The sequence below is a fragment of the Callithrix jacchus genome, chromosome 10 (assembly GCF_049354715.1).
Source record: "Callithrix jacchus isolate 240 chromosome 10, calJac240_pri, whole genome shotgun sequence".
Classification (NCBI taxonomy): Eukaryota; Metazoa; Chordata; class Mammalia; order Primates; family Cebidae; genus Callithrix; species Callithrix jacchus.
Genome location: NC_133511.1, coordinates 91848917 through 91861287, shown reverse-complemented (window position 1 = coordinate 91861287; position 12371 = coordinate 91848917). Strand labels below are relative to the sequence as shown.

Here is a 12371-nt window from a genome sequence, read left to right as displayed (position 1 = left end):
TCCCCACCCGCCACTGTCACTCCCTATTCCCCCCAACAGACCCCAGTTTGTAGTGCTCCCCTCCCTGTGTCCATGTGTTCATCACCTGCCTATGAGTGAGAACATGTGGCATTTCATTTTCTGTTCTTGTGTCAGTTTGCTGAGAATGATGTTCTCCAGGTTCATCCATGTCCCTACAAAGGAAACGAACTCATCATTTTTGATTGCTGCATAATATTCCACAGTGTATATGTGCCACATTTTCCCTGTCCAGTCTATCATCAATGAGCATTTCGCTTGATTCCAGGTCTTTGCTATTGTAAACAGTGCTGCAATGAACATTTGTGTGCATGTGTCCTTATAGTAGAATCATTTATAAGCCTTTGACTATATACCCAGTAATGGAATTGCTGGGTCAAATGAAATTTCTATTTCTAGGTCCTTGAGGAATTGTTACACTGTCTTCCACAATGGTTGAAATAATTTACACTCCCACCAGCAGTGTAAAAGTGTTCCTATTTCTCCACGTCCTCTCCAGCATCTGTTGTCTCCAGATTTTTTAATGATCACCATTCTAACTGGCATGAGATGGTATCTCAATGTAGTTTTGATTTGCATTTCTCTAATGACCAGTGATAATGAGCATTTTTTCATGTTTGTTGGCCTCATGTATGTCTTCTTTTATAAAGTGTCTGTTCATATCCTTTGCCCTATGTCACATGGGTAAACTGCAAAAATTTTTTCCCATTCTGTTGGTTGCCAATTCACTCTAATGATTGTTTCTTTTGCTGTGCAGAAGCTGTGGAGTTTGATTAGGTCCCATTTGGCTATTTTGGCTTTTGTTGCCAACGCTTTTGGTGTTTTGGTCATGAAGTCCTTGCCTACTCCTATGTCCTAAATTGTTTTGCCTAGATTTTCTTCTAGGGTTTTTATGGTGCTAGGTCTTATGTTTAAGGCTTTAATCCATCTGGAGTTAATTTTAGTGTAAGGTGTCAGGAAGAGGTCCAGTTTCTGCTTTCTGCATATAGCTAGCCAGTTTTCCCAACACCATTCATTAAACAGGAAATCCTTTCCCCATTGCTTGTTTTTGCCAGGTTTATCAAAGATTGTATGGTTGTAGATATGTTGTGTTGCCTCTGATGGCTCTGTTCTGTTCCATTGGTCTATATCTCTGTTTTGGAACCAGTACCATGCTGCTTTGATTACTGTAGCCTGGTAGCATAGTTCGAAGTCTGGTAGTGTGATGCCTCCCACTGTGTTCTTTTTACTTAAAATTGACTTGGCTATGTGGGCTCTCTTTTGGTTCCATATAAAGTTTAAGGTGGTTTTTTCCAGCTCTGTGAAGAAGGTCATTGGTAGCTTGATGGGGATAGCATTGATTCTGTAAATTACTTTGGGCAGTGTATCCATTTTCATGATATTGATTCTTCCTAACCATGAACATGGAATGTTTGTCCATCTGTTTGTGTCCTGTCTTATTTCGTTGAGCAGTGGTTTGTAGTTCTCCTTGAAGAGGTCCTTTACACCCTTTGTTAGTTGTATTTCTAGGTATTTTATTCTCTTTGTAGCAATTGTGAATGGCAGTTTGTTCTTGATTTGGCTGTCTTTAAGTCTGTTATTGGTGTATAGGAATGCTTGTGATTTTTGCACATTGATTTTGTATCCTGAGACTTTTATGAAGTTGCTTATCAGTTTCAGGAGATTTTGGGCTGAGACGATGGGGTCTTCTAGATATACTATCATGTCAACTGCAAATAGAGACAATTTGGCTTCCCCCTTTCCTGTTTGAATACCCTTTATTTCTTTTTCTTGCCTGATTGCTCTGGCTAGAACTTCCAGTACTATATTGAATAGGAGTGGTGAGAGAGGACATCCTTGTGTAGTGCCAGATTTCAAAGGGAATGCTTCCAGTTTTTGCCCATTCAATATGATATTGGCTGTTGCTTTGTCGTAAATAGCTTTCATGATTTTGAGATACGTTCAATCAGTACCGAGTTTATTGAGGGTTTTTAGCATAAAGGGCTGTTGAATTTTATCAAAGGCCTTCTCTGCATTGATTGAGATAATCAAGTGGTTTTTGTTTTTCATTCTGTTGATGTGGTGAATTACGTTTATAGACTTGCATGTGTTGAACCAGCCTTGCATCCCCGGGATAAATTCTACTTGATCATGGCGGATAAGCTTTTTGATGTGCTGTTGCAATTGGCTTGCCGGTATTTTATTGAAGATTTTTGCATCTATGTTCATCATGGATATTGACCTGAAGTTTTCTTTTCTTGTTGAGTCTCTGCCGGGTTTTGGTATCAGAATGATGTTGGTCTCATAAAATGATTTGGGAAGGAGTCCCTCTTTTTGGATTATTTGAAATATTTTCAGAAGGGATGGTTAACAGTTCCTCTTGTGTGTCTGGTAGTATTCGGCTGTGAACCCATCTGGACCTGGGCTTTTTTTGTGTGGTAGGCTCTTATTTGCTGCCTCAACTTCAGATCTTGTTATTGGTCTATTCATGGTTTCGACTTCTTCTTGGTTTAGGCTTGGGAGGACGCAAGAGTCCAGGAATTTATCTATTTCTTCCAGGTTTACTAGTTTATGTGCATAGAGTTCTTTGTAATGTTCGATGATGGTTTGAATTCCTGCGGGAACTGTGGTGATTTCCCCTTTATCATTTTTTATTGCATCTATTTAGTTATTCTCTCTTTTCTTTTTATTAATCTAGCTAATGGTCTGTCTATTCTGTTGATCTTTTCAAAAAACCAGCTCCTGGATATATTGATTTTCTAAAGGGTTTTTCGTGTCTCTATCTCCTTCAGTTCTGCTCTGATCTTAGTTATTTCTTGTCTTCTGCTAGGTTTTGAATTTTTTTGATCTTGCTCCTCTAGCTCTTTCATTTTGACATTAGGGTGTCAATTTAGATCTCTCCACTCTTCTCATGTGGGCACTTATTGCTATATATTTTCCTCTAGAGACTGCTTTAAATGTGTCCCAGAGATTCTGGTATGTTGTGTCTTCGTTCTCATTGGTTTTGAAGAACTTCTTTATTTCTGACTTCATTTTGTTGTTTATCCAGTCAACATTCAAGAGCCAGTTGTTCAGTTTCCATGAAGCTGTGCAGTTCTGAGTTAGTTTCTGAATTCTGAGTTCTAACTTGATTGCACTGTGGTCTGAGGGACTGTTTGTTATGATTTCCATTCTTCTGCATTTGCTGAGGAGTGATTTATTTCCAATTATGTGGTCAATTTTAGAGTAGGTGTGATGTGGAGCTGAGAAGAATGTATATTCTGTGGATTTGGGGTGGAGAGTTCTGTAAATGTGTATCAGATTCGCTTGTTCCAGGTCTGAGTTCAAGTCCTAGATATCCTTGTTGATTTTCTGTCTGGTTGATCTGTCTAATATTGACAGTGGAGTGTTAAAGTCTCCCACTATTATTGTGTGGGAGTCTAAGTCTCTTTGTAAGTCATTAAGAACTTGCCTTATGTATCTGGGTGCTCCTGTATTGGGTCCATATATATTTAGGATCATTAGCTTTTCTTGTTGTAACAATCCTTTTACCATTATGTAATGTCCTTCTTTGTCTCTTTTGTTGCTTTAAAGTCTATTTTATCAGAGATGAGAATTGCAACTCCTGCTTTTTTTTTCTCTCCATTTGCTTGGTAAATCTTTCTCCATCCCTTTATTTTGAGCCTTTGTGTATCCTTGCATGTGAGATGGGTTTCCTGGATACAGCACACCGATGGGTTTTGGCTTTTTATCCAATTTGCCAGTCTGTGTCTTTTGATTGGTGCATTTAGCCCATTTACATTTAGGGTTAATATTGTTATGTGTGAATTTGATACTGCCAATCAGATGTTAGCTGGCTGTTTTTCCCATTAGTTGATGCAGAGTCTTCATTTTGTTGATGCTCATTGCCATTTGGTATGTTTTTGGAGTGGCTGGTACTGGTTGTTCCTTTCTATGTGTAGTGCCTCTTTCAGGAGTTCTTGTAAAGCAGGCCTGGTGGTGACAAAATCTCTGAGTACTTGCTTGTTCACAAAGGATTTTATTTTTCCTTCACTTATGAAGCTTAGTTTGGCTGGATATGAAATTCTGGGTTGAAAGTTCTTTTTTTTAAGGATGTTGAATATTGGCCCCCATTCTCTTCTGGCTTGTAGGGTTTCTGCTGAGAGATCTGTTGTGAGTCTAATGGGCTTCCCTTGGTGGGTAACATGACCTTTCTCTCTGGCTGCCCTTAGCATTTTCTCCTTCATTTCAACCCTGGTGAATCTGACAATTATGTGCCTTGGGTTGCTCTTCTTGAGGAATATCTTTGTGGTGTTCTCTGTATTTCCTGGATTGAATATTGGCCTGCCTTGCTAGGTTGGGGAAGTTTTCCTGGATAATATCCTGAAAAGTGTTTTCCAGCTTGGATTCATTCTGTTCGTCACATTCAGGTACAACTATCAAACGTAGATTAGGTCTCTTCACATAGTCCCACATTTCTTGGAGACTTTGTTCATTCCTTTTTGTGCTTTTTTCTCTAATCTTGGCTTCTCATTTTATTTCATCTAGTTGATCTTCGACCTCTGATATCCTTTCTACTGCCTGGTCACTTTGGCTGCTGAAACTTGTGCATGCTTCATGAAGTTCTCTTGTTGTATTTTTCAGCTCCATCAATTCACTCATATTCTTCTCTAAGTTGTCCATTCTTATCATTTCATCAAACCTTTTTTCAAGGTTCTTGGTTTCTTTGCATTGAGTTAGAACATGTTCTTTTAGCTCACAGAAGTTTCTCATTACCCACCTTCTGAAGTGCGATTCTGTCATTTCATCACACTCATTCTCCATCCAGCTTTGTTCCCTTGCTGGTGAGGAGTTGTGATCCCTTGTAGGAAGAGAGGTGTTCTGGTTTCAGGTGTTTTCCTCCTTTTTGTGCTGGTTTCTTCCCATCTTTGTGGATTTATCCTCCTGTCATCTGTGTAGTTGCTGATTTTCCGATTGGGTCTCTGAGTGGATGTCCAGAATATTGATGATGAAGTTATTTCTGTTTCTTAGTTTTCCTTCTAACAGTCTGGCCCCTCTGCTGTAGGACTGTTGAGGTCCACTCCAGGCCCTGCTTGCCTGGGGATCACCTTCAGCAGCTGCAGAACAGTAAGGGTTGCTACCAGTTTCTTCTTCTGCTATCTTTGTCCCAGAATGATGCCTGCCAAATGTCAGTCTGATCAGTCCTTTATGAGGTGACTCTTAGGATATACGGGGGTCAGGGAGCTGCTTGAGGAGACAGTCTGTTCTTTATAAGAGCTCAAGTTCTGAGCTATGAGCTCTGTTGTTCATTCAGAGCTGCTAGGCAGGTACATTTAAGTCTGCTGCAGCAGAACTCATAAACCCCCTTTTTTTCCCCAGGTGCTCTGTGCCAGGGAGTTAGGGCTTTTTTTATGAGTATCCATTGTGCTGCTGCCTTTTTTCTTTTTTTTATTCAGGGCTGCCCTGCCCAGAAAGGAGGCAGCCTAGTCACTGTCTGCTGCTATGTGAGCTTCCCTGCAGTTCTATTTATATGGGTGTGGTTAGAACTGCCTCAGCAATGGTGGCCTGCCTCTGTAATTGCGGACTCTCTCTGTTATGGTGGTCTGCCTCAGCAATGGCAGGCTGCCTCGGCAATCGCGGACTACCTCCATAGGGGTGAAATGCCTAGGTAATGGTAGACGCCCCTCCCCCACCAAGCTGCACCATCCTGGGTTCAGCTGTGCTTGCCGTGAAACTCTCAACCCCAAACATTTTCAATTGCTGTTTGTATGCTTGTTTGTTTTTGTGGGGGTGGGACCTGCCAAGCCTGATCATGGGGCTCCCTGCCTCAGAGCCTTTTTTTTTTTTTTTAAGTTGAATGGTTGACTCTCCCCCAGGTGTTCCAGTCGCCTGCTGAAAGGGCGCCAGGATCTATGTTATTTACCGTGTGGCGACCCACTGTGCCAGCTGAAACAACGGTGCTGCCCAGGAATCTCCTAGCCTGGCTCTCTGTTTCAGATCCATTTAATCAGATGAATGGGTGAATCTGCCTTCCCGGAGGTTCAATTGCCAGCTTAAAAGGGCAACCAGATCAGTGTATTTTGTATGGAGAGCTGCCGCGCCAGCCGAAGCAGCCATGCTGGCGACCCTTGGGGCTCCTCCGCCTGGGAATCTCCTAGTCTGTGGGCAATAAATATCCGTCTGGAAACGTGGCATCCACTCATCCTCTGTGCTTTCTTTGGGAGCTGCAATCCTGAGTTGCTCCTAAAGGGCCATCTTGGATCAGTCTCCTCATAAATTTGCTTTGTTATCTCTAAAATGATCTCTTTGCAAATGAGTAACTTTTGTGTAGAAATAAAATATTATTTATATTGCATAATATGCACAGTGCAGATTACAACCAGTACCACTGTCACCTGTGAATGATGCTAAAAGGCACAAATTTTCAGCCATACAATTATCTCTCTGTCTATCTTAATTCTATCTAAATAGTTTCATTTGAACCACAGAATTTCTATTTTGTAGGATACAAATGAGTAAAGATTATTAATTTTATAAGATTTAGCTAAAAAAATATGTGCCCCCCCCCACACACACACAATTTAGTGGTGGGGTATAATAAGAGACAAACAAATTTATAAAGCACAGGGTATACAGACAACCAAACAATAAAAATTTAGGTTATTGCTCTTTTGAGGTTTCCTGTGACAAAGAACATTGTCTAAGTAGATAATTTTGCTTTTCATTTGTAAATAAACTTTGCAAGTAGACTACCTAAATTGCATTTAAACATTCTGGATATTGCTCAACTGGAATTTGTGCTGCACTCTAAACTATAATATCAATTAAAGCAGACATATTTTAATAGAAGCTAGAAGAACAAGTCACCCTGGTGTCTCACGATGTTCTACAGTTCGAGTGGAAGTATAATAGGAGAAGGATATGTAATCAGGTAGATTCAGTAGGGAATTAGGATAGGATATCTTAGACTGACGTATTGTGGTCTGTTACCATCATCACACATCATTCTCTTATTGTTAATGTTACAAAAAACAAAATATTCATACGTGTTCAACTTTCTAAAACTTTGATATTCTAAAGTTCAAGTCTAGTCAAAGTGGAACTTAGGAAATTGCCACTGTTGAGAAGAAATAAAATGGTTCATATCACTGATGGCAAACAGTAATTATAGAAAAGCAGATAATACAAACTTTATTTAATCTTAGTTAACTTTCTAATTATTTGAGCATACTGTGTTTGTCTTCCAATTAGTGCTATAAGCACATTAGAAAACAACATCTTAATTTCTTTTGCAACTCCTCCTCTCAGTTGATTTGGAAACAGTGCTTTACAGATAGTAGAGATTCTAAACATCCATTGTATTGATAAGACAGACATAAGGAGGCAGATTTAGTAACCACAGAGAGATAAACGCCTGATTTGCAAAGATAACTTAAGAATTACTGTGCCAGGCCAGGCGCAGTGGCTCATGCCTGTAATCCCAGCACTTTGGGAGGCCGAGGCAGGTGGATCACAAGGTCAGGAATTCAAGACCAGCCTGGCCAAGATGGTGAAACCCCATCTCTACTAAAAATACAAAAATTAGCCAGGTGAGGTGGCATGTATCTATAATCCCAGCTACTCAGGAGGCTGAGGCAGGAGAATCGCTTGAACCTGGAAGGCAGAGGTTGCAGTGAGCCGATATTGCACCATAGAGTGAGACTCTGTCTCAAAAAAAAAAAAAAATAATAATAATTTTTGGGCCAGAATAGTGATCCCATTTAATAAAACCAAACAAACAGGAATAAAGAAATTTGGCACAATTATCCTTGCATCTATGTATTAGTTTGGTCTCACTTATGATAGTAATATTTAGTCTCTGCCATATGTATTTACTAACACATTAGTAGGTGACTAATAAAGAGATTTGCAAAATTAATCCTAGAAATACAAAATCAAATATCACAGAGAACATTGTATTAAAGAATGTGATTATTAGTCATGCAGTAAAAACTGAAACCTAAGTCATTCCTTGTGTTAAACTGCACTTAATATCCAACTTTCTTTTTTACAAAGGCATTTCCTTTTTCACCAACACAAAAAATGAAAAAATAAATAAGATGAGCTTAGCCTGAGCCAGGATTTGTCCTAGAAATCAACAAAAGGGAAATATGGATCAGTTACATCTGCAATGATGAAAAGCAGCAGCATCCATTTAGCATTTGGCATCTGATGGGAACACTGACATGCTTTGAAGAGTTCATCATGAAAGCATTTGTCTGAGGGAGGGCAGGATTGTTGGAGGTAAAAGTTTTTAAAATTGAACTCTACCTCATTTTTTTAATTGGTGAGCTATAATTTCAATAAGTTATTTTCAATCTTTATCATGCACCATGTACATGGTTATCTCATTTTGTCCTCAAATAATCTTGTCAAGCAGACGACCAGGAGCATATTTCAAGATGAGAAAAAATTTTCAGTGAGTTTAATTAGCCTTATCAAGTTATTACAACTGGGTAGTGGAAATGGAATTTAAATCTTGGTTGATATGATACTAAAATCCATGTTCTCATTAATTCATGCTGACTAAGAAAGATGAAGAAATAAAGCCTTAAAGAGACTATTAATGAATGATTTTACATTTCAGATTAAGTGTTTTAAACATTCTGTTTGAGAAATATGATGAATAAATATAAATATGAATGAATATGATGTCTATATACTACTTTTACTTCTGAGTTCCTAATGGTATTATTATAAAATGTATGTTCTTTTATATTCTCCAGCAGAACACCAAACATGTAGACAAATATTGAAAGGTTTTAAAAATCATGCTCTAAAAATGACTCATTGATAGTTCAGTTCTCATTACCTTTGATAATTTTGTCTTGAATTCAGATTTATCTTTGGTAACAAAGTCATTAATGAGACGAGATCGGTCATAAGTAGCATGTTCTGATTCATCCGTGTAATCCTTATCTTTTCCTAGGGCTATAAAAGAGAAAGAGAAAATTACATCGATTTTTAACATTTTTCTTTTCTCTTTTTTCATTAAATATACTAGTCTCTCCTCTTTTATGTTTTCCTAAAGTATAGCCTATATATATGTATAATCATATATTTACACTTATATATATGAAAATATATAAAATTTATGTGGCATAATTTTCAGATAATCCATACATTCAATTAATAAGCAGATAAAAGTAATCACATGAAAGCGTGTCTGTTATTTACTAATGCTGACACTGACAGTGACTTTCAGAAGAATTAAATGCATCTGTGCTATTGAATGGACTTCAAATTTTTGAAAATAAAAATAAAACCATGAAAAAAACATATCATTAGTTTTGAACTTGAAGACAGAGACATCTGTAAGAACTGTGCAAGTATTTATTTGCTTAATTAAAAACTGCATTGATTTTCAGAGTTTGTTTTCTTAAAAGCCGGAAAAATTTGACTGAAGTGTAAAAAATCTGAGAAATCATAGAAAATATGTTGATAAACATAACAAGAAAAATAGAAGAAATCAGGGGATTGAGACAACTGCCAGGAAAGAAGAGAGAACACTGAAGAATGATAGTTACTAGTAGAATAGCAAAAAGATAAAATGCTGTAATATCAGTTACATATAAGGATGTATGTGAACAATGAATAAGTTGTAATCAATGTAAAATAGTACAAAATAGGATATCTCTATAGTGTCTGTACGACCAAGAACTGTTGACACACTTCACAAAATTTATATTCCATGTGATATAAATATCCCTTCAAATTCAAAAACAGATTGCTATATATTTTGCCTTTTCAAACAAATCAAAATATCTTAGTTATTTTATTAGATTAGTTGATATCTATTAAGCATGAATTTTGTAATTCAAAACAATAGTGCTGTCAAGAGTTCAGTCAATTAACTTATTGTGCAGAAGAAAAACAATTTTGTTTATAATATATGTATTCCTTTATAGGTGATGGTTATAAAATACTATAGCATGGTATGTTACATCATGGGCAGCTAATAATATCAGGTTCTTAGCAGTGGTATAAACTAAAATCTTATACCATAGGTCACATTATGTCTTAGGATGCAGTTAATAGCCAAATATATTTAGAAGCTCTAAGCATTTAGTGGTCAAACTTAGACCTATTAACTATACCTAACACTTATTGATGGTTAACATTTGCTAAGTGCATGTAATATGCCTGAAACTTTACCTGATTATTTCCTTTCATTCTGATGAAAACTTTAATTAATGAGTATAATTTCTTCCTACATTTAATAATAAGCAAAAAATGAACATGGAAATTAAGGAACATGCCAAAGTCACTAAACTAGTAAGAGGTACATCTAAAACGGAAACAAATTCTGATCTAACTCCAAAGCTGATGCTTGTGAACACAGTATGTTTTCCCTAAATTTAGGTAAGTTACATTTTATTCATTCAACTTTTGCTCATTAAACAACTCTGATATGCAAGATATTATTTTACAAGTTGACATTATAGCAGCAAACACAATTCTGCCTTCATAGAACATTCAAATAGGAGAAGACATGCAATTTTAAAATAAGTAAATTATTAAGTATGTCTTATGGTCAGTGCATTTGAGAAAAAATACCGTAGATAGGAAGGATGAAGGTGTGAATGAAGGTGTGAAAGGCGGGGGGTTTTCATTTTAGTAACGAACATAAGAGTATTATTTGCGCAAAGATATAGAGATTGAGGCATAGCCTGGGGAGAAATGCCAAATATGGGTGAAGGGGAGAAGAATAGCAAAGCACACTGCCATGTGTGTACCTACGCAACTGTCTTGCATGCTCTGCTCATGTACCCCAAAACCTAAAATCCAATAAAAAATTAAAAAAAAAAAAAGAGATTGAGGCAGTTAGACACACAGGTAAACTGGAGGAAGATGATCAACATTAAGAAAATTTTAAAATGCAAAATCTGGATTTGCATTGTACTGTTACATAAGCAAGAAAGAAACTGAAATTTTGGAGTTATTTTCTTGGAGCAACTACCAAAACCCTATCATTGACTTGTCAATTTGAAAGGCATAGGGTGTTTAGTGTTTTTATTTCCTTTCAATTCTCTCTCTCTCTCTCTCTGTTGTCTCTCTCTGTCTCTCTCTCTCTCTCCCTCTCCCCTCCTCAACCAACTGGTTATTAGAGATGCAAGAAGTCCTTGTTTGGTTAAACAGTAATAGGGAAATGGCATGTGCTATTGGGGAGCAGGCACTGGCCTGTGGATCACAAGATGTAATTTCTCTTTCTAAATCTGCCACTTCCTCAACATGCAATTTCCTTTTTCCCAGGTCTCTAAGGGTCTCTAAAATTATTTAATTATGAATTTAATGCTTATAAAAGATAAAGTAAAAATTTACATTAATTGCTGTATTTTATTTTCCTTGGAACACAGAAATTAAACCTATAGAAGTTCATTACTTATTTCCTGCTCCTATTCCACTCACAATTTAATTTTTTAGGCAGAGATATTTTGTTTACTTTTTTTTTTATTCCTATAACTCATCTATTCTTGGAACAGAAATACACAGCATCATCTTGCTGGAGGGAAGCTAACTCAATTTTGAACATTTGCCAAATACCACCATATTTGTGAAGTTTTTCAGATCTCTTTTCCCCTGCCCTGCAGCATTGACTAGAGCTGATCATTTTCTCTCCTAAATTCCTTCGCATTTGTATTTTTCTTTTCTTTATTCTGCTATTCTTCCTTCTCTCCTCCTCCCGCCCCCGCTTTCTTTCTGGGTGTATTAGAGAAGTCAGCATAATATCTGGGTGACAAAACTATCTCTACAACAAACCCCATGACATGCAATTTATCCATGTAACAAATCTGCACGTGTACCCCTTGAATCTAAAAGTTAGAAAGCAAAGAAAAATTTTCAATGAGTATTCACAGAACAAAAATGAAAAAATATATAACATAAATAGCAAAATTCAAGTAAAGAGACTAAGAGAACAAATAATAGTAAAGTATGCAGATAGTTTTAAATTATTGCCCTGATGAATAATATACAAAGATATTGCTAGGGCTTGCAAATGGTTTGTTTGGTCCAGGTCTCATGCTGAAATTTGATCTTTAATGTTGAAAGTAAAGACTGGTAGGAAGTGTTTGGGTCATAAAGGCGTATCCTTGAATATGTTTTAAGAACAAAACAGAGCACAACCAGAGAAGAATTCTAAAATTTTAATCTAAAAGAAAGAAAATCTCTGTTCACAGGAATGTTTCTCTAAGCCTATGAATAATAAAACATATAAACTATTACCATCTTAATAAACAACGTTATTCTAGCTACACAGGCTAAAACCCTGGGAGTGATCTTGACTCTTCACTTTCTCTTGGACCCTACATCAGATCGTTCACCAAATTCTGTTGACTTAGCATGAAGCATTAACT

General features: G+C 37.0%; 1 protein-coding gene across 4 annotated transcripts in view; it reads right to left on the bottom strand.

The window, feature by feature from the left end:
• The window catches only part of ANO3 (anoctamin 3), a 436084-nt gene that overhangs the window by 163648 nt on the left and 260065 nt on the right, over nucleotides 1-12371 (bottom strand). For all 4 annotated transcript variants that reach the window (XM_054242186.2, XM_054242187.2, XM_078339269.1 and 1 more), the window contains one exon: nucleotides 8828-8946. In XM_054242186.2, the coding sequence (XP_054098161.1) occupies nucleotides 8828-8946 (119 nt within the window). The remainder of the gene's footprint in view (nucleotides 1-8827; nucleotides 8947-12371) is intronic.